This window comes from Lontra canadensis, unplaced genomic scaffold (assembly GCF_010015895.1).
Source record: "Lontra canadensis isolate GAN:19392208 unplaced genomic scaffold, GSC_riverotter_1.0 scaffold106, whole genome shotgun sequence".
NCBI classification, from domain to species: Eukaryota; Metazoa; Chordata; class Mammalia; order Carnivora; family Mustelidae; genus Lontra; species Lontra canadensis.
Window position 1 is genome coordinate 3,477,565 of NW_022631100.1, and position 23,108 is coordinate 3,500,672.

General features: G+C 38.0%; 1 protein-coding gene across 6 annotated transcripts in view; it reads left to right on the plus strand.

Annotated features, from left to right (window-relative positions):
- The window catches only part of RABGAP1L (RAB GTPase activating protein 1 like), a 736,622-nt gene that overhangs the window by 87,742 nt on the left and 625,772 nt on the right, over window positions 1-23,108 (plus strand). For all 6 annotated transcript variants that reach the window (XR_004380432.1, XM_032838759.1, XM_032838760.1 and 3 more), the window contains exons 6-7: window positions 5,065-5,222; window positions 6,425-6,535. Coding sequence is in view for 5 of the 6 variants with exons in the window: in XM_032838759.1 (XP_032694650.1) it covers window positions 5,065-5,222; window positions 6,425-6,535 (269 nt within the window). In the remaining variant the exon portion in view is untranslated. The remainder of the gene's footprint in view (window positions 1-5,064; window positions 5,223-6,424; window positions 6,536-23,108) is intronic.

Genomic DNA, 23,108 nt, shown 5'->3' on the forward strand with positions numbered 1-23,108 from the left:
TAGTTTACATTCCACCCACCTTTGGGTTTTAATCATGCCTTACACAGAAGATGTCCAACATCTTCCTCTTTCCCCTCAAAAAATAATGACCCACTTTAATTAATCTGAAGTCTTTAGTTGCATTTTACTGGTTGTCTCATTATCTGGTTCCTAGGTTTCTTGTTCTGTGGTGAAGGTGCAACTTTAGTCCTTAGTTTTGGGGTCCCTCTTGATGGGCACAAACAATTGGCAAAGATAGTTCAGGAAGAGGTAACAGACGTTCTTATTGCCTAAATATGTACTGTTAAGCAATGTTACTAACTTACTTGTTTTCCATTGTGTGCAGAGTCCTTGGATGTGATCTGTAGAAGTTTGTCAAGAGCAAGAAGACAGCTTAACTTCTCAAGCAGGAGTAGCTGCTTGGCTGCCAAGACCAACTATCACTGTGATGCTCTTATTTTACCCTAAAATCCCACAAGTAGTGTTAGGGTGAAGCCAGTGAAGGCCATAGCTCTGTGGGACCTGACGTAAGGATTAGGTGTTCCCACAGAAGGGTTAGGATACATATGACTTGATAGACCCGGGAGATTCATCAGTAGGGCTCTGCTGGAGTGGATCTCAATTACCTATGGCAAGAGTTGGGGAATCCGACCCCAGGTATCTTGATGCCCCTGATTTTGTTCAGGGAAAGTGATACACTGTTTCTGCTGAAGGATTGCAGGCCAAACAGAATATCAGAAAGCATAGTGAAAAAAGCCAGGGAGACATGTACCCTGTTGCATCTTTATGGATACATTGTATAAAACTGTTTGTAAAGATACTTTTTTTTAAATTTTATTTTTTATAAACATATGTATATATATTTTAAAGATTTTATTTATTTATTTCACAGAGAGAGATCACAAGTAGACGGAGAGGCAGGCAGAGAGAGAGAGAGAGGGAAGCAGGCTCCCTGCTGAGCAGAGAGCGGGACTCGATCCCAGGACCCTGAGATCAAGACCTGAGCTGAAGGCAGCGGCTTAACCCACTGAGCCACCCAGGCGCCCATATAATATATTTTTATCCCCAGGGGTACAGGTCTGTGAATCGCCAGGTTTACACACTTCACAGCACTCACCATAGCACATACCCTCCCCAATGTCCATAACCCCACCCCCCCCAAACCCCTCCCCCCATCAACTGTAAAGATACTTTTAAAAGGCTTAGTTGACTGTCTTTCAGAATTTATTAAGTCTGTGTAACAAGTTTCCTCAAAACAGATTTGATGTTTGTTGTTTGTGTATTTTAACATACTTATCCATTCCTGGCAGTTCTCAGTGTTAAACATTTTAGAAGCATGATTATTACCTAGTGTTAAAGGCATTCAGAGGTATTTCATAGTAAATTTCAAGGGTATCATTGGGAAGATCTTCATTCTTAATGCACTGTTTTTTTGAGGGGTGGGGAGGGAGGTTGCTGAAATGTCACTGTGTAAGAAACCTTATTCCTTGTATACAAGGGAATATATTATTTCAGAACATATTTATTGAGATGGCATTTTAGCAAAATGCCTTATTTTGGAAATTAATTCTGAAGTTATGTTACTAGTGTTTTCCATAAATAAGTTTATTTTTATAATTTTTAAAAAGTTTCTTGTATGAGGACACCTGGGTGGCTCAGTCGGTGAAGTGTCTGACTCTTGATTTTGGCTCAGGTCATGATCTTAGGATCCTGAGACAGAACCTCATATGGGGCTCTGTGCTCAGCAGGGAGTCTGCTTGAGTTTCTCTCCCTCTGCGCCCCCCCCCCTTCTAGCATGGTTTCTCTCTCTCTCAAATAAATAGGTCTTTAAAAGAAAAGTTTCTTGTACGTTATGCCTCTTATTTTGGTTCCTTTCTGTGAGTAATTTATTGGAATAATTTGTTTCTAAAAATTTAACACAGTATCTTTCATGGTGCCCTTTATAGAATGATTTTTCTACATCCGTTTCTTGGGTGAACATTTTCTTGATATATGGTATTTTTAAAAAGTCAGTTATCTTTCACCAATATTAATGAAAAGGCTTTATGTTAAGTAAATACCTTTTTGTTTAATAGCATTTTTTGGAGTATTTACATGTAATACATATTTGAGAAGGTGGAAACTACTGAAATAAAGAAGAAGAAAATAGAAGTTACTCAAAATTTCACCAGAGTTAAGATTTTGGTATATCTCCTTTCTACATACCTATGTGTGCTCTCCTCCTACCTCTTCATAATCAACAACCCCAACAGATACTTTTGTGTTTAATTAGTACTTTCCGTAGGTATAGCTTTCTGGGGGAAAATTGTACTGTATTATTTGTCAATAAAGCTTCCCTTCTGCAAAGACTATGCCTATTCTAGATTATTTGTGTGTGTGTGTGTGTGTGTGTGTGTGCGTGTTTAATAGTGTGACATGTATAGAAATGTTGGACCGTGGTGTATGTTTTTAATATTCTTGTATGTATTGTGTATGGTGTAGTTGGTTACCCAATTTGTTTCAATAACTATAGACCTTGATAATCATTTTTCCTGAAGATACTGTACCTTGCCAATCATTGGGTCACCATTCCAGCTACTCGTAGACTCTAGAATTCACAAATGATTTTAACCTTGTTGTTGGGAGTGGCAGCTATAAGACGTGGTGAGGATGAAATGTAGTTTGATTGCTGTTAATGTACTGTTGTGTCCTATGTCTAAAAAGAGAAAAGTGTAGTCTGATTCCTCTGCCTCCCCCACCCCCAAGTCATTCTTAACTACTCTGGCTCAACCCCATATACTTAAAACCCTTTTAAAGAGAAATTGCTGAGCCTTGCCATCTACTTTAGAATTTGCCAAGCTCCCTGATGTTTGGTGTGTCCTGATGTGGCAGGCTTGCTGATAGCTCTTATGGAAAGAAAACGAAATAGAAGATACGGGAGAGGAAAAGAAAGAATAAATATGGTTGGGGTTTGACTCTGCTAATGTATCAGTGTATCTACAGGTGTTCCCCTATATTTACATACATCGTTTTCTTAAAAATATGCTGGAGTTGAATGTGTAAATAGCAAATACTAGACTTCACATTTTGTTTGATGTTAGGAAATGGGGAGTACTCAACTAAAAGTGATTTAAAGTTTCTATTTACACTTTCCCTTGAGTCATACTCTTCAATGACTTATTTCTAGTGGGTTTTTTGCTTCTGTTTTCTTTTCTAACCACTTAAAGTATTGAGCTAAATCGAATAAGTATCCATTTGAGGCTATTTCTGGTTTTGGCTTACCTAATGATTTCTTCTTTCCTACCCGAAGCATGTTAAACGAAGCGTGTTCAACGTACATGTGCTGAAATGTAAGCACCACATTCACTGCTGTATCCCTAGCACCTAGAATGATACTAAGTATACAGAAGGCGCTCAAAAAATATTTATTAAATGAATGTGTGAATTCGTCATCTTAATTGTAGAAGAGTTGAGGACTGCATTTCTTAGTTATATCAGTCCTTTATTGCTTTTGTTGTTTTTACTCATTTACATAAAATTATAGTTGGGTAACACATTAAAATATTTAAAAAATTTTACAAGCACTGTGGTACAGATGTGCTCTGCTGGATGTGAACCTCAGGCTGGCAGGCAGTATTTGTACACATTTAAAAGTGTGTAAGTCAGTTAAGCTTAATTTGGCAATGGAAAGGCAGTTTAGGGTAATTATTGATTAATAGATGCAAGTGTGGCTGTGGGAAATTTGAGGACCACTTATTTTTAAATGTGATAGACTGTATGAGAAAAGGCAGAATATACATGAACATCACAAAAACAGAAAAAGACCCCATGCTTTAAGAAATTCTGTTGATGTAAGTGGTCATTTCAAGCAAATGACAAAATATTATAGTCTTAAACTCACATAATTCAGTGAATGATTTTAATTCACTTTATCTAAAGGGCAGGATTTGTTCATATTTAAGGGAGTCTCTTGTATCTCCCCATGTGAGATTATGTACGACCTTTGTTAAACTCTACTTGTTTCATCTTGGTTTCATTGTTCAACCCATGGGTGGCCTGAGAAATTTGGAAGTACTTTTGTGCTTCAAGCTTATAATTTTGAGATGGTTTGATGCTTCTTTTGGAGCCAAGGAAGAGAATAACTTCCGAAAGAGTGGGATCTAGAGTACTTCTCTACTTTAGGGCAAGAGTATAAGCCATTGATAGATATATATTTTATAGAAGTCACCAGGGTGGCTTAGCACTAATAAATAGATCGTCTCAGCTGGGAATCCTGCAGTGCATTTGTATCACAGCAACACTGAGGAACAGCACTTGAATCTCTTTAGATCACATTACTGTGTCAGCTTATTGCTAACGCCAGTATTTACTTTATTCTGTGCCTCAGTGTCTAGCCCTCTGCAGCTGAGGGGGAGTGAAAAGAGAAATTGAGAACTTAGGCTGACACCTTGTTTTGTGTGTTCATTGGGAAGATTTAGAAGCCAACACCATTCTGACAATTATCTTAGGGTTCATTGATTGCAATATGGTATATTCTGAGACCTAGAAACATCTGTAAATAAATCTAGTTCCTTCAGTGAACTTCAGTTAGTTAGACCTTTTTTTTTTTTTTTTTTTTTTTTTTTTTAATTTATTTGTTGGAGAGAGAGCGAGCACAGGCAGACAGAATGGCAGGCAGAGGCAGAGGGAGAAGCAGGCTACCCGCTGAGCAAGGAGCCCGATGCGGGACTCGATCCCAGGACGCTAGGATCATGACCTGAGCTGAAGGCAGCTGCTTAACCAACTGAGCCACCCAGGCGTCCCTAGTTAGACCTTTTTATTACCATTTTAAATGCTAGAGTTTAAAGAAGAAACTGTATATAAAATGTTATGTACAATATATAAACATACATACATAAATATAAGCTTATATGAATATAAGCAAGCAATATATATAAAACACCATATATATAATTTGTGTGAACATAAATATATAAATGTATGCTTAGACTATATCTGCTGAAGTAAATTGTGACCATGGAAAGTTACGGATTCAAGAATTAGGAAAGAGGAGTAGCAAAATGCAGTTAAAACCTTCGCCTAATGGTATTTCCATTTTTCTTTCAGGTAAGCAGAATTTTATATAGTTTCTGTACAGCATTCAAACGTTCTTCCAGACAAGTGACTGATGTTAAAGACTCGATTATTCCTACCCCTGACAGTGACGTGTTCACCTTCAGTGTCTCCTTGGAGGTAAAAGAAGATGATGGAAAAGGAAACTTTAGGTGAGGTTATTTGGGAAGAATAAAAGTTGGTATTATGCTTGAAATATAATACTGGCTAATGTAAAGCTTCCAGAAGCTATGCAACATTCGTAGAAAGCTTTAACATGATAAATATTTGGCAGGTGAATGAGTATGTTTCATTATTCTCATGCTTTCAGATATTTTATGTAGATGATTTCCTCAGTATTTAAGAATAATGATATTATAGAAAAATTGGTAAAATAATAAATGCAGAATAAAAAGGTATAGTTTTGTCAGCCACACTCAGTTTTAATATTTGATTTATTCCCTTTGTTTATTTCTAAGGGGTATTTTTATACACTTGTATATACATAATTTTTCTCTTTATTATGTAAGAATTTTTCCATTAAAATGTTCTTAATCAAAATCAGCTTCATTGGTATCAAGAGTGTGTTGGGTGGTTTCACCATCATTTAATTAAACATTTTCTTCTGTTGTATGTTTAGAATGTTTTTCTTGTGTTCACAAATAGATTATAGAGCACAGTTATGCTCTTAATGATCATTTATGTGCCTTTAATTCTAACAATAATTATTAGGTAGATATTTTGTCTGCTTTTTTGTAGATCTAAACATTGAGTCTTAGATAAGTTGTTCAGGGGATTTTTTCATTTCAGATATGACAACCTGTATTTTAGACATTTATTTTCTTAATTAATTCTTAAGAGTAGTCAGTCTGGCCTAGGCTAGAATTGTAGTTGTACTGACCCATATCTCTTTGTCCATTTTTATGTGTATTTACTTGAGTATGTTACAGTTATCTCAAATGGTAGATATTTAAAGCAAGCTCTTCTCACTTTGTTTTGTCTTGGGTTTTAGTTCTTAAGGCCACACAACCAGCTAAACCAGAATAGTGAGTCTTAAAAAATGAACAAGCTATATTCCTAAATCTATTAAATTTAAAATCTAAAATTGAAATAGTGTCCTTTAAATAATCTTGGTTTTAACTTGTGTTAGAGATAAAGTATAAGGCCCTTGCGAGTCTAATTTAAAAATTAATTAATGACTTTGTTTTGCTGACTGTAAAATTTGTAGCTAGCTGCTCTGGCAGAATGAGAGTTTAGAGCATGTTAAGACTAAGGGTATTTTCTCATCTGAAGCTCAGAATAGATTCTAACCTTGGAATAGATTATTTTATTGTGTTATTGTACTAATAATTTCTGTTCTTTTCGCATATTTCAGTCCTGTTCCTAAGGATAGAGACAAATTTTATTTCAAATTAAAACAAGGAATAGAAAAGAAGGTTGTGATTACAGTGCAGCAACTTTCTAACAAAGAATTAGCTATTGAAAGGTAAGCAGCTTGCTCCTAAATGCTACCAAAACCTCGTATTGACTTGCTGTTGTGTTTCAAGAGACATACTATTGAGTCTCAGCTGTGTTACTCACTGTGGCTTTTCACCATACTTCAGTTTCTCCATTTAAAAATGGGAATGAGAATGAGAATCTTAATGCTGTATCCACTTAAATAAGTTAGATTTAACTGGTTCATTGAAAATCTCAGTTGACAGAAGAAATAAACTTGAATTTTTTCTTCCCCCAGTAATAACTGCTTCAACCCTGTTTGGTTACATCTCTTTTTCCTGCTGTCCCTTATTTATATATAGGACAAATGCTTTAAATTCTCAATCGTCTTTGATAATTAAAAATTACATTTAGTTACCGGGATTTCAGGGGCTTAAAGATAGATACATATCTTTTAAATATATAAACACACACATATATACATATATGTATATGTGCATTTATGTATTTGTTAATATTTGATCATATAAAAACAAAAAAATCTTTTAGGACAAAAGATACCATAAACAAAGAATAACGAATGATAGTTCTGGAAAAAAGTATTTGTACTGTAAATGACAGATGAAAGGTTAATATCTATAATATACATAAATTTCTTAACAATTTGCAGAAAAAGGGAAAACAAGAGTATGCATTAACAAATTACAGGAAAGCTATTCACATGGCTAATAAACATATATATACATAAAAACATATGTCACTATTCATGAATAGATAGGGAAATGTATGTAAGGTAGCAGTAAGAACAGATGGACAAAGATAACATGTAGAGCTGGTGGGGATGTGGGAAAATGGTGAAGTGTGTGTACATCCTTTTTGAAAACAATCTGACAACATCTATAAAATTAAAACAAAAAACCCCACCTATAATTGGATGCATCAGTCCCATTCTAGGGACTCTGTCCTATTGAAAAGAAGAGTACTACTGTGTAAGGACATAATTTTAAGGATGTTTATTACAGCCCTTTTTATAGTGGCAAAAATCCAGAAATAAAAGCAAATGCCTTTTCCCTTAGCTTTAGGAAGTGGAAGCAATTGGTGATGGTCACAGGAGAAAGAAAAACCTCTTCATCAAGACTGCTGTAGACTATGACCTCTATTACCTCTATGACCTCTTACCTCCAGCCCCCTAGTTCTACAGACTAGGATGAAGGAGCAAGTTGAGGTGCTGGCTGATGGCATCATGGGCACCTCTGTCCCTTTTAAGTCTAGGAAAAGGTGTCTGGCCTCCAATTATCTCTTTAGAATGTTCTTTAGAACGTCAGGAATTTAGCTTTGCTTTGTTCCCACCCTTGGGTTTTACTAATACCCAGATAACAGGAAAAATGCTGCTATTTAATTCTGTCTTATAATTATGGTTGTCATCTTTTCTCCTTTTTTAGTGGTATAAAAAATAATTGTGAGTCATAAAATGCATGAAAAATAGCTGGAGATTAAAGGTATTGTTGATTTTGAATATTTTAGTCCTACAAGAATGATGAGAATTTTTGTTGTTGTTAGCAGTAGGTAGAGCAATGTTTGAATCTTTTTATTCAGAAGTAGGCAATTTCACACTTACAGACGAGGTAAAAAAAAAAAAATTGCTACAGAGAACACCTGTGTACTCAGAATCACCTGTGGGGAGCATTTTACCCCACTTACTTTGCACCCATTTTCTCAATCTCTCTCTTCTAGCTCTCAGTCTTTACCTACCTACTTACCTACCTGCATACACACACCCATATAATCGTTTTTCTGAATGATTTAAGTTACGCACACCACGGCATCTTATTCCTGTGTACTTTCTTAGGAAATGTGTATTTCCTAAAAATGAGGATTGGGTTAGCTCTAATATAAGCACATATGATACTTTTTGTCTAAACTGCGACTTGTCTCCAGTTTTGTCCATTAATCCAGTAGCATCCTCTCCCTCTCCAGTTCAGGGTTCGGACGGATTAGGGTCAGGTTGCATTTAGTTGCCATATGTCTTTGGCTTTCGTTAATCTGGAAACATTTCCACAGACTTTCTCTGTCTCTTATGACATGGAAGTTTTTGAAGAATACACCCATTTTTCCTCTTTTTAATACAGCATTGCTAATTTGGGGTTTATCTGATACTACTGTGTGATTAGACCCAAGTTATTTATTGCTGCGTAGGTGATATTTCTGTCACTGTGGATCACATTTGAAGGTGCCTTACAACCATCTGATAACCATCTGTCCCTCACTGGCGATGTTCATTTTGATTGCCAGAATTTGTCAGAATGTCTGATTTCTTTGCTGTAATTCCTTCTTTCCCCCCCCTCCCTTGCAACTAGTAAGCAGTCTGTGGGGAGATATATGAAAATATCCTGCTTCTCATCAAAATTTTCTTCTTAAGTTAGCATTCATTCATGATTCTTGTCTGATCTTGTCTGATCCAGTCTTTACTGTGAGGAATGCAAAATTACAATTTTCCATCTCCTGTACTTTCTCTAGATTTGGCAGTCAGCCCTTGGCATTCTGATGTAAGCCAAAGATCTCCACTTATCTATTTGTTATTGGTATAGACTCCTGAATTTCTCTCCTCCCCACAGTACTTTATAATTCACTACAGAACTTAATTATTTTGGTGTTCATATTGTCCAGAATTTGCCACTGGGAGTCCCTTCACATCCTGCATCTGTAAGACATGCCCCCAGAACTTCTTTCTGGCATAACAGAAGGCAGCTTTCCATTTAATACGTCTGTAGTAACATGCATAAGGAAGTATTAGGTGTTGAGTAATTTAACTTTTAATAATCATTATTGAAAAATTTTGGAGTTTTATGATTAATGGCATATTATGTCTCTATAACAGAGGCTTGTGCTATGCTTGTATTTGAGGCAGTCCTTCCTGTTCCTAATGAGAAGCTCCAACTTTGGTCAACTTGAAACCTTGATGAATATGAGTAAAACAGTTGAATGCCTACTTAGAATGTTTTCTTCATTAGCTTAAACATTTACACATGCTTTCTGAATATATTACAGGAAATAATAACGTAGAAATGGGGCTTTTTGCCCACCCTCATATTCAGAAGCCAACTTTTCAGACTCCGTAATCTTCAAACCATTGTCTTCATCCTCATTATACTTTCTGAATAATTTTGAGGCATTTTTCCAGAGCTCATTATCTCAACATCTGCTTAAGTTATCTAAGATAAAGCACTTTTTTGAGCAGTATATGTTGCTATTGTTGCTAAGCCACAGGTGCCTATTTGTATAGCATTAGAATTATTTTTTTTTAAATGAATTCCACATATAACCACTTACTATATTGCTTTTATGTTAATATAATTGATCTTGATGATACTGTCTAACAACTCTGGGTTCATTTATCCAGCAGTAATTATTAAACCCATGCTAAGTTTCTTTGCCCCGCCCCCACCATTTTTTTAAAACACATTTTATCTGATCACCTCTATAAATATCAAACTAAAACTGACTGAGATAGCTTTAGCTAAGGGTTCTTCCACAAACAATACTTAATTCAGCATGACAGACTGAATTTCCTGTGATATGGGAAATTTTGTAAATACTCAGATTTGTCCTTTTTGCGCTTGGTCTCAGCCAAAAGGCTGAGAAGCGATTCATATTTATCTTTTTAGAAAAGACTCTTGCCTTTTATTAGATTATATGCGGTATTTAAGGTGTTTAAATACCAAATTGTAAATGGTGGAATTTAAGGTGATCCACTAGGTGGCAGTCTTGTCAAGAGAATTCTTAACACCTCTGCCTCAAAGGGCTGCTGACAAAGTTTGTAATTGAAAGACATTGGTGTGACTCCTATTCAACATAGTAATAGAAGTCCTAGCCTCATCAATCAGACAACAAAAAGAAATAAAAGGCATCCACATTGGCAAAGAAGAAGTCAAACTATCACTCTTTGCAGATGATTGATACTTTATGTGGAAAACCCAAAAGACTCCACTCCAAATCTGCTAGAACTCATACAGGAATTCAGTAAAGTGTCAGGATATAAAATCAATGCACAGAAATCAGTTGCATTTTTACACACCAACAACAAGACAGAAAAAGGAGAAATTAAGGAGTCTATTCCATTTATAATTGCACCCAAAACCATAAGATACCTAGGAATAAACCTAACCAAAGAGGCAAAGAATCTGTACTCAGAAAACTATAAAGTACTCATGAAAGAAATTGAGAAAGACAAAAAGAAATGGAAAAATATTCCATGCTCATGGATTGGAAGAACAAATATTGTGAAAATGTCTATGCTACCTAAAGCAATCTACATGTTTAATGCAATCCCCATCAAAATACAATCCATTTTTTTTTTCAAAGAAATGGAAGAAGTAATCCTAAAATTTATATGGAACTAGAAAAGACCTCATATAGCCAGAGGAATGTTAAAAAAGAAAGCCAGGGACACTTGGGTGGCTCAGTGGGTTAAGCCTCTGCTTTCGGCTCAGGTCATGATCTCAGGGTCCTGGGATCGAGTCCCGCATCAGGCTCTCTGCTCGGTAGGGAGCCTGCTTCCCCTTCTCTCTCTCTGCCTGCCTCTCTGCCTACTTGTGATTTCTGTATGTCAAATAAATAAATAGAATCTTTAAAAAAAAAAAAAAAAAGAAAGCCAAAGTTTGTGGCATCACAATTCCAGACTTCAAGCTTTATTACAAAGCTGTCATCATCAAGACAATATGATAGGGGTACAAAAACAGACATATAGATTAATGGAACAGAATAGAGAGCCCAGAAATAGATCGTCAACTCTGTGGTCAAGTAACCTTTGACAAAGCAGGAAAGAATGTCCAGTGGAAAAAAGTCAGTCTCTTCAACAAATGGTGTTGGGAAAATTGGACAGCCACGTGCAGAAAAATGAAACTGGACCAATTCCTTACACCACACACAAAAATAGACTCAAAATGGATGAAAGACCTCAATGTGAGAAAGGAAGCCATCAAAATCCTTGAGGAGAACACAGGCAGCAACCTCTTCGACCTCAGCCGCAGCAACTTCTTCCTAGAAACATCGCCAAAGGCAAGGGAAGCAAGGGCAAAAATGAACTATTGGGACTTCATCAAGATCAAAGGCTTTTGGACAGCAAAGGAAACAGTCAACAAAACCAAAAGACAACTGACAGAATGGGAGAAGATATTTGCAAATGACATATCAGATAAAGGGCTAGTATCCAAAATCTATAAAGAACTTATGAAACTGAACACCCAAAGAACAAATAATCCAGTCAAGAAATGGACAGAGGACATGAACAGACATTTCTGCAAAGAAGACATCCAGATGGCCAACAGACACATGAAAAAGTGCTCCACATCACTCGGCATCAGGGAAATACAAATCAAAACCACAGTGAGATACCACTTCACACCAGTCAGAATGGCTAAAATTAACACGACAGGAAACGACAAATGCTGGCGAGGATGTGGAGGAAGGGGAACCCTCCTACACTGTTGGTGGAAATGCAAGCTGGTGCAGCCACTCTGGAAAACAGCATGGAGGTTCCTCAAAAAGTTGAAAATAGAGCTTCCCTACGACCCAGCAATCGCACTACTGGGTATTTATCCTAAAGATACAAATGTAGTGATCCAAAGGGGCACATGCACCCGAATCTTTATAGCAGCAATGTCCATAATAGCCAAACTATGGAAAGAACCTAGATGTCCATCAACAGATGAATGAATAAAGAAGACGTGGTGTATATATACACAATGGAATACTATGCAGCCATCAAAAAATGAAATCTTGGCATTTACAACCACATGGATGGAACTAGAGGGTATTATGCTGAGTGAAATAAGTCAATCAGAGAAAGACAACTATCATATGATCTCACTGATATGCCGAATTTGAGAGGCAGGGCGGGGATTTTGGGGGGTAGGAAAGGAAAAAATTAAAGAAGATGGGATCTGCAGGGTGACAAACCATAAGAGACTCTTAATCTCACAAAACAAACTGAGGGTTGCTGGGGGGAGGGGGGAGTATGAGAGGGTGGTTGGGTTATGGACATTGGGGAGGGTATGGGCTATGGTGAGTGCTGTGAAGTGTGTAAGCCTGATGATTCACAGACCTGTACCCCTGGGGGAAATAATACATTATATATTAATTAAAAAAAAACAAACATTGGTGTAGAAAAAAACCCCAAATTACATAATTTTGGCTTATCTTCAGAAAGTGAAAGTGATTCATCATTTTCAAAAGCAACTTCTTTGTATGTAAAATTTCCAGCATATGCAAAAGTAGAAAATAATATATTGAACCTCACAGTGCATCCATCCATCATCCTACCCCAGATGCTAATTTTCAATGTTTGGACTTTCTTCAAAAAGTATTTTTTTCTAAAAGAATCCATTTCCCTGTGTATTCAGGGGTTCAAGCCTTCTTTCTATGTAGGTATTTGACAAATTAAACTGGACTTTCTATCTCAGAATCTCCAATATCTAGCACAATGCTAGCAACACAGAACTTTGTGGTTAGCTACTTAACCCTTACGTAGCACTTCTGTGCTGGATATGGTTGTAGAGGCATCAGTGATACTATTTTCGTTTTACGCTTGAAGAAACTCTTGAAGAAACTGAGGCACAGAGAGGCTCGATAACTTGCCTAGGTCATACAATTAATATTTGAACTGAGTCCATCTGGTATCAGAATACATACTCTTACTCTCTACTGCCTCTTTCAAAACTTGTTGAAAAATGAATAAAAAGTATAAAAAAGTGTTACGTAGAGTATTGACCAAACTCATTGTAGTAGTAGTGACAAGACACTGCACCCGATAGAATCCTTCCTTGTTTGGAGAATATGTGAAGACTACCTTCATATCTTGAATGTTTCTAATAGTCTTGTCGGTGATCCATGTTGGATTTTACATTGAGCTTTATTTGGAACTGGACAGATGAGAGAAAGTAGTAATGGCCAACATTTATTGAGCACTTACTGTGATGGCCATGCTACCGTTGCCATAACAACAGGTGAGGAAGGCTTTATAATGATTACCCTGTTTTTGCGGATCATGAAACAGGCTAAGGAGCTTAAGTAACCTGGGTCACTTGGCCAGAAACTGGTAGAGCCAGGCTTTAAACCAAAGCCTGGTTTCTGAGTGTGTCCTCTTTAAGATTATACCCAACTAAATCCTGATTGTCCATTAAGTTTAAAATTAATCAAGCCAGTTAGGAGATAAATGAATTGGTATTGTCATATTTTTTTTAAAAATAATTTATTTATTTTTTGACAGAAAGAGAGCACAATTAGGCAGAGAGGCAGGCGGTGAGGGGAGGGAGCAGGCTCCCCGCCGAGCAGAGAGCCTGATGCGGGGCTCGATCCCGGGACCCTGAGATCATGACCTGAGCCAAAGGCAGAGGGTTAACCCACTGAGCCACCCAGGCGCCCCGGTATTGTCATATTTTGAGCAGAATTTGAAAGTGAGAATATAGATGTTGGGGCATCCAGGTGATTGTTCAGGGACTTCAAATTCAGGGACACCATGTCGTGGGAGAAAAAGCTGACTGATTTGTAGAAGAGAAAGCCAACAATAATAACTGATGGGAGGAAGCAAGACGGTTGTCATCTGAGATGTGTGAGAAGAGCAAACCTGGTTATTGTGAGCCCTCAGTTAAAATGTTAAAGTGTGCGGATTTGATCAGGTCAAGCTCTTCTGGTATTTCCAGAGCAGAAATGGCAGTCATCTGTGTGTCTGACCAGCGGACATTTCTGTGGTTTTTGGTAATCATCACATGTAGAAATAGTGAGAAAAAATTTCTGACAAACTACTGAATTGATACAGATTTTTAAAGTTATTTTATTTTTAAAGATTTATTTATTTATTTGACAGAGAGAGAGAGAGAGAGAGAGAGGAAGGGAAGCAGGCTCCCCTCTGAGCAGAGAGCCCAATGCAGGGCTCGATCCCAGGACACTGGGATCAGGATCTGAGCTGAAGGCAAATGCTTAACCAACTGAGCCATCCAGACACCCCAGATTTTTAAAGTTTTATATAATGTTTAGAATACACTTTTATACTTTTAGAATACTATTACATCATGCCCACTTCAGTGCTTTAGGTAGATTGTTGGTTATGCCTCATACTTGAGAAGTGAGGGAGGAGTTTTTCAGTTTTTGCAGTATTAATTTTTTGACTAGTATTTTGTAATAAAATGATTCAGGACAATAATCCATATATACTTTGCAGATGGGCTACTGTAAATGAGAAGCGGTGTTTTAATAATGGCAATTTCAGGCCTCGTGGAAGATTAGTTGAGAAGAGATTTTTGGCTTCAGCGTTTATGTCTGTCTGATTGCTCTGTTTCTAGGGATCCGCCCTGATGCTTGCTGTGTGTATCAAAATGAAATATTGAGGGGCGCCTGGGTGGTTCAGTGGGTTAAAGCCTCTGCCTTCAGCTCAGGTCATGATCTCAGGGTCCTGGGATCGAGCCCCACATCGGGCTCTCTGCTCATCAGGGAGCCTGTTTCCTCCTCTCTCTGCCTACTTGTGATCTCTGACTGTCAAATAAATAAATAAAATCTTAAAAAAAAAAAAAAAGCCACCACTCCATCATCTTGTGCATGCATCACTGAACAGAAATCTGCTTTAAAAAAAAATGAAATATTGATACAGCAAGCAGAGCGCAATGACTAGATTTGTCTTAAGCATATAACTGTTTGTACTGAGTAACGTGGGCCACACTATGAGAAAAAAGGGATTTCCATGAGTCACTTTGATCCTAATTTTGGGGAATTACAACCATTACATATACTTTAAAAAATACATAACACATCATTAACAGAAGGTAGTTTGATCATTTGTGGAGTGATTCAGAGATGTGCTGGTTTTGATAGTATATGCTGCTTCACTTCTTAATTTGTGCTTGCTGGCTTACAGTGAAAACCATATGATGAGAAATTCATGTGTTAAGTACCATACTTCATAGCATGAGTGATTGACAGGTACCTTTCCTTGTGTTATTTTCTTGAGGGAAAGATTTCCAAGCTAAGGAGTACTGAAAATAAAAACCACCGGGGGCTCTTTTTCTCTCAGAACAATTTTTCAATATGATTTGAAACCACTGGAGTTGGGGAATGGTAGAATTTAAACTGTTTATTATTTTTAGGCTGATCTAATTTGATGTTTGACCATTCTGAAGGTCTTTTGCTGGATTTACCTAGCATTTATTTTTATCCTCACTCTAGCAAGTTACTGTTTTATTTAGAAAGAAGCTCAAGTCGCTGACTTCAGGCTGCCTAGATGTTAGTTTGATTTATATCTTTTATGGAAAGATATAAAATTATGATTTTTATCTTTTATGGAAAGATATACAATTATTATGAAATCAAAAGCTTTAGATGTTCTAATAATTTTTCTTAAAGGACATCATTCTTCTCCATCCTAAAATGAGAAAAAAATTGGTGGGGTGACCAGAAGTCTCGGTAATATTTTATTTTATTTATTTTGAGAGAGAGAGAGAGAGAGAGAGAGAGAGCACATGCGCATATGAGTGAGCTTGAATGGGGCAGGGGAGAGGGAGAGAGAGAATCCCAAGCAGACCTTCATGCCCGGCTTGGAGCCCAGTGTGGGGCTGGATCTCGTAACCACAGGATCATGACCTGAACCAAAATCAAGAACCAGATGCCCAACCAACCCACCCAGGCACCCCTCCATAATATTTTAAAAGCTGTTCTCTGAACTTACTTAGCTGTCTTCTTTGGGTTTTCTTTTCTTTCTTTCTTTGATATATTTATATGTTGTGATATGATTGCCCTCATAGTAATAGTTAGCACCTCTATCACATCACATAATTATTATTTCTTTTTCGTAAGATCTCATCTCTTAGCAAGTTTGATGATAATACAGTTTTGTTATCTATACTCACTGCGTTGTACATTAGGTCTCTAGGCCTACTACTAGTTGCAAGTGTGTGTCCTTAAACAGCATCTTTCCGCCTCCCCCGCCCCCTCCCCGCCATCTCCTGATAACCATCCTTTTATGCCCTGCTTTCATGAGTTTGGCTCTTTTAGATTCCACATATAAGTTTAGATCATACAGTATTTGTCTTTCTTTTCCTCGTTTATATCACTTAACATAGTGTCCTCAAGTCCATCTCTGTTGTCACAAATGGTGGGATTTCTTTTTTCCTCCGGACTGAATAATATTCCATTGTATCCCTGTACCACATCTTCTTTATCCAGTCATCTACTGACAAGCATTTCGGTTGTTTTTATATCATGGCTGTTGTGAATAATGTTGCAGTGAACATGGGAGGGCATTTATCTCTTTGATATCCTATTTTCATTTCCGTGGTTGTATACCCAGAAATGGGATTTTCAGATCGTATGGTAGATTCGTTTTTAATTTTTAGAGGAACATCCATATTTTTCCATAGTGGATAAACTAATTTACATTCTCAATTTACATTAGAAAATAACTTAATTCGTTGGTTTAAGAAATTTAGGGGTTTTTTTTTTTCAAGATTTTTTTTTCATTTATTTGAGAGAGTGAGACTGTGGGTGCATGAGTGGGGAGAGAAGCAGAGGGAGATGTTGACTCCCAGGGAGCCCAGGACCCTGAGATCATGACCTGAGCCAGAGGCCGATGCCACTCAGGCACCCCAAAATTAGGGTTCTAATTAGGAGAAGTGGGGTATTTTAACTGTGTCCTATGCCAGTTATCAATTTATTATCTCTTGGTTCCAAATCTACCCTCTTCTATATTTGGTGGAGCGAAATTTCTGTTTGCAGCAAGCACAATATTAAATTGAGCCAGTAGAGGGTGCTAGAGAGACACTGCAGGAGGACAGGTCTTCTCTTTGGTTCTGGTGTGCTGTGGTGGTTTCTTGCTCTTGCTGTTAAGATTCTGGAACATCCTGTGGTGTGTTCCAGCTGTGCAGCCAGTGCACACACTCCCTCCTCGAGCTCAGAATCCCGGTCCTGGCTCAGCAAGATCTTCCTGTGGACCTCCAGACACAGATACTGTGGGCCTCCGCCCTCACACCCTTCTGCCAGTGAGCTAGCTCTGGGAGCTCTGATTGCCTTTGTTCATGTACTCGCAGGCTTGGCTGCCTGCACCTACGTGGGCTGTTTACTGTTTGCTTATGGCCCAGCTCAGTCCAGCAAACTTTGCCATCCACTGTACTGCAGTCGTACTTTCTCTAGTAAGGATAGAATACCAGCTGTAGGGAGAGGATCCTCCTCCCAAGTACTATTTCCTGGTGTATTCTCCCTTAGACTTGAGGTATTCTTTAGAATTCTCTTTACTGTTACTCTCCTATTATAGTTAGTAATTCTTTATAATAAACTTTCCCTGTTTAAATTACTGTGTTTTCTCTCCTAATTGGACTGTGACTGGCTAATTGAATTAATACCTGATAAGATCCACCAGTCCCATACACCTATGGGACCAAATACATTTCTGGGCAGGGTGGGGGTGGGAAGAAAATTGTTATTTTAAATAGTTTTTTTTTTTTTTTTTTAAAGGGGGTGGAGGAACAGAGAGAGAGAGAGAGGGAGAGAATCTCAAGCAGGCTCTACATTCAGTATGGAGTCCGATGCAGGGCTTGACGTTATGATCCCTGATCATGACCTGAAATCAAGAATCAGACATTTAACTGACTGAGCCACCAGGTGTCCCTGGTTATTTTAGATAGTTTTTGTTTCTGTTTTTTGTTTTTGTGCTTTTTTCCTTTTTTTTTTTTTTGGCTTTTTCTTTTTCTTTTCATTTTTTTCTTTCTTTCTTTTTTTTTTCTTCCATAATAGTGATAATGGCAAGGATAAAAGCTATTTAATGACTTTTGCCATATGTCCATTTCCATTCTGAGTGTTTTTTCATTTGACTCTTCTGTATGACTTATTTTTGTGGGAAGGTGCAAGGAGAGGGATTTAAGTATCTGTAAATACAATTATTTTGTCACTAGTAAGCATAGCTTAAGTACTAATATCTTATCCTTCTTTATAATGAAAGTTGGTTTTTTCTCTTTTAAAGATCTTTGTTTCATTTGAAGAGATGAGGGAGGAAGAAGTACATAAAATGTTATTTTTATTTAGTAGGACATTAGGCAGTCAACGAAAGTTATATGTGAAGTCTTGTATTTGTACTTTAAATATTAATTTGTTTTTTTTCTAGTTTGACTGTGTTTTAATGTTTCCTCATCCCTTTTATTCTCATGATTTTTCTTTTTTTTTTTTTTAAAGGGGGGTGAAGGGGCAGAAGGAGAGGGAGAGAGAGAGAATTTTTTTGTTTTTTTTTTGGATTTTGTTTATTTGACAGAGAGAGACACAGCACAGTGAGAGCAGAAACACAAGCAGGGAGAGTGGGAGAGGAAGAAGCAGGCTTCCTGCTGAGCGGGGAGCCCGATGCAGGGCTCTGTCCCAAGACCCCGGGACCATGACCCATGAAGTCAGACACTCAATAGCTGAGCCACCCGCCCCTAGGGTGAGAGAATTTTTTTTTTTTAAGATTTTATTTATATGAGAGAGAGAGAGAGAGAGAGAGCATGAGAAGGGGGAGGGTCAGAGGGAGAAGCAGACTCCCCGCTGAGCAGGGAGCCCTATTCAGGGACTCGATCCCGGGACTCCAGGATCATGACCTGAGCCGAAGGCAGTCGGTTAACTAACTGAACCACCCAGGTGCCCCGGGAGAGAGAATCTTAAGCAGGCTCCATGCCTAGCGCAGAACTGGACGTGGGTCTCGATCTCACAACCCTGAAATCATGACCTGAACTGAAATCAAGAGTCAGATGCTTAATTGACTGCACCACCCAGATGCCCCTCTCATGTGGGTATTCACATGTTTCCTTTAAAGTTCATATATTTTGATGAGTTATTTCATTATTCCACTGTACTATAGAAGATTGTTATTCTTTTGATAACTGATCAAAGCTTAATATCACTTGATTTAAGCCTTTTAAATGGAATTGAGCTCCTGAGGAATCTATATTATTTTACACACAAATGACATTGTATTATATTAAAGTTCTCCTTACTTAGAATATAAATATGAAGATAGGGCTCTACAGAAGAGAGTTAACATAGTGGAGCTGAAACTGCTGTTCCTAAAGGTAGGAATTGTAGGGTTGGTTCTTGAAAGCCATCTGAAAACTTGGATTTCAGGAAGGGTCCCACCATTCCCAGAACTGATGAGTGCCTAAACTGTTTGTAGAAACAGCATGATTTATGCTGAACACTTGCTTTTCTTCTGTAATCTGGAATTTTGTTATGTCCCAGCCAAAGAATGCCTGTGTGACCAGCTCCCAGGAAAAACCTTGGACACTGAGTCTCTGACTTTCCCTGGTAAACAACTTTTCACACATGTCACAACTCATTGCTGGAGAAATTAAATGTGTCCTCAGTGAATCCATAGGGAGAGGACTGAACTTCACCTTGTGCACCTTTTCCTTTTGCTTATTTTGCTTTGTGTCTATTCACTCTAATAAATCATCGCCATAAGTACAATCAGTGCTGAGTCCTGGGAGTCCTCCTAGCAAATCTTCCAACCTGGAGTGGTCTTGGTAACTCCCAACACAAGAGCATTTTGTTGTGGCTAGTTTTTCATGTAAGAATCACATTTAAAATTGCTATTTTCTTCCTTGGGGGGGGTGTATGTGTATGTAGCTTTTATTGATTGTAGAAAATGAGCATTTGCCTAATTGAAGGTCTCTTTATGTGGATATAGGACGGCTATTTTGGATCTTGTCTTTTAGGGAGCAGTAGCATTTGTGAGATGAGGTTATGAGCTAATGCACAGTAAATATGGTTTTGGGTTTACAATTCTGCAGATTCATTAATCCAGTGTGTTTTTGGATACCCAGAAGTAGTTATCTTGATGCACTTCAAGTCAAAACTCCTCCACACTCACATACTCTGTTCCCATTCCTACCCCGCCCCTCATCAATAATAGGAAGGTTGTCCATATTTCTCTGGTAGTACTGCCCCTTCCTTGACTCATGCACCTTGATTGTCCTGAACTGGACTAAAACGGTATTCCAGAGCTCTACATGCTCTTGCCAAGACCCTCCTTCTTCCCACCCTCAATCTTCAGCTTCACTGAAATCTGTTTGTTTTGCCTGTTTCTTTCAGGCCTTGTAAGAAGTCCAGGACTCCTGGATTTTCCATCAGTACTCAAATCCTGATCCCCTGGATATCCTGTCTTCTGACTCTCATCTTCCACCTTTACCCAGCTTCTGGAACATTCCATTCTACACTCTGGAACTCATAACGCATCACAGCACAGTTACCCTCTTTCTCAACCTGATTTCTGAGTGTTACCTTCACTTTATACAAACTGGGCTTTCAACTGAGTCTGCTGCTTCCTTTACAGTCTTTTCAAGTGATGGCTATTTCCTCTCCTCCCATCCCTGTATCTTTGGCCTGGAGATGTATGAGTATCCTTCTTACATGTCCCTGCTCCTTCTGGACGGTTTTCCTCTTCCCTCCTTGAAAACTCACAGCTTCGAAGTTGATGCTCTCAGACTTTTCCATCTCCCAGCCTCTCTTGTTGCCATTATCTACATATCCTTGGAATTCGCATCATTCTTTGAAGATTTTAGCCCCTGGCTCTCTATCATTTTCTAATTATTAGGCCTATCCTAAGTTATGGCAGTTTCAGTATCTATGCAGATGATTTTCCTAATAACCTAGCTTCTTAGTTTCTTGACTTCTTCTTGTCTACAGACTTTTTCTCCCTTCCTCAACTACCTACTTCCACCATCATACTCTGGAATTTGTCATTACTGATGACCGCACTCCCTTCATAGTCTCAATATAAGGTATCCCATTGTCTGATCACTACCTTTTATCTCTCTAATTCATTCTCATTTTCTCAATTCCGTTAATTCTTTGATCTTACTGAGACTAATAATCTGTGGTCCCATCATGATTTGCTGTCCCTCACCCACTCACTTCATGTTTGTTTTTTTTTTACTTATTTCTCTCCTAATTTAGATTCCATTATCTTTATAAATTATACTCCCACAACTCCCTTATTCTCTTTTCCATTTTTCCACTCACCTGGCATATTGCCATCTCTAAGCTTTCTGCTCCTTTGTACCAACACCTATTAGAATTGAATACAGCTGGGGAAGTAACAGATAAACAGCCATGCTGATTGGCGTCACTCGAGGTTCATGACCATAGCCTCAGGTGTACCTTTGTGTTGCTAGCATCCCTATTTCATTTTACTGAACAAGCTATTTCATCTCTTTCTTAGGCTGTTTCACACCTGCTCTTTAAGTGTCCACACGTCTTCTACCACGTTTACTCTTAACCAGCGATCTCTTATTGAAAATAACAGAAACAGTAGTAGAACTTTTTTTTTTTTTAAAGATTTTGTTTATTTGACAGAGAGACAGTGAGAGAGGGAACACAAGTGAGGGGAGTGGGAAGGGAAGAAGCAGGCTTCCTGCTGAGCAGAGAACGCAACATGGGACTCGATTCCAGGACCCCAGGACCCCAGGACCATGACTCGAGCTAAAGGCAGCTGCTTAATGACTGAGCCACCCAGGCGCTCTAGAACTTTTAATATTACCATCACCTTTTCTACTAATTTTCTCATCTATACTACATATTCTGCCTTTTCTCTTATTACTCTGGATGAAATGTCCATGCTCTTGGTCAACTTTCTACTTGTATAGTAGATTTTATTCAGTTTTTTCCTTCTTGATAACATTACTTTAGTAGTCTTTCCTCTGCCACACTCATTAGTTACCTCATCCAGTCTCTTCATATATAGGACTTTAAATATATCTACAAATGAATGACTTCCAAATTTTTAATCTCAACCTGAGGTCTCTTCTGAATTGCAAATTTTTATATGTATCCACAATTTCAGATCTTCATTTGGCATTTATTTGCTTGTTCATCTGTTTATAACAGCTCTATTCATAATTGCCCAGAGTTGGAAGCAGCCAAGATGACTTTTAATATGTGAATGAATAAGCAAACCAAGGTACATGCAGGGAATGGAATAATCACTAGAAAGAAGTGGGCTGTCAAGCCATGGAAAGGAGGAACCTGAAATGCATATCGCTATGTAAGAAGTCAATCTGAAAAGACTACTCTGGTTCCAGATGTATGACATTCTAGAAAAGACAAAGCTATGAAAACTGTAAAAAGATCAGTGGTGGGGGTTGGAGGGAAGAGAGTGTTGGGTAGATGGAACATGAAAATTTTAGAGCAGTGAAGCTCTTTTGATGACCCCGTAATAGTAGATGTAGGCATTCATTATATACTTGTCAAAGCCCATAGACTGCATAACAAAAAGTGAACGCTGTGTCAAGTATGGGCTTTGGGTGATAATGATGAGTCAGTTAGGTTTAGCAAGTGTATCACTGTGGGGCAGGATGTTGATAGTAGAGGAAGGGGTTGGGGCAGTATTTCAGAACCCTGTACTTTCTGCTTAGTTTCTCTGGAAGCCCAAAACTACTAATAGATTAAATCTATACTAATAGATTAACTAATAGATTAAAAATCTGTTAGTTAAAACTATATTCTATGCAACTAAATATTTAATACAGCAGTAGCAGTCACTTCTTGGCAAACCTCAAGTACAGAATCCAGACGTTCACCTCTGTACTCACGGAGGATGGATGGGGCAGAGCACAGCAGTC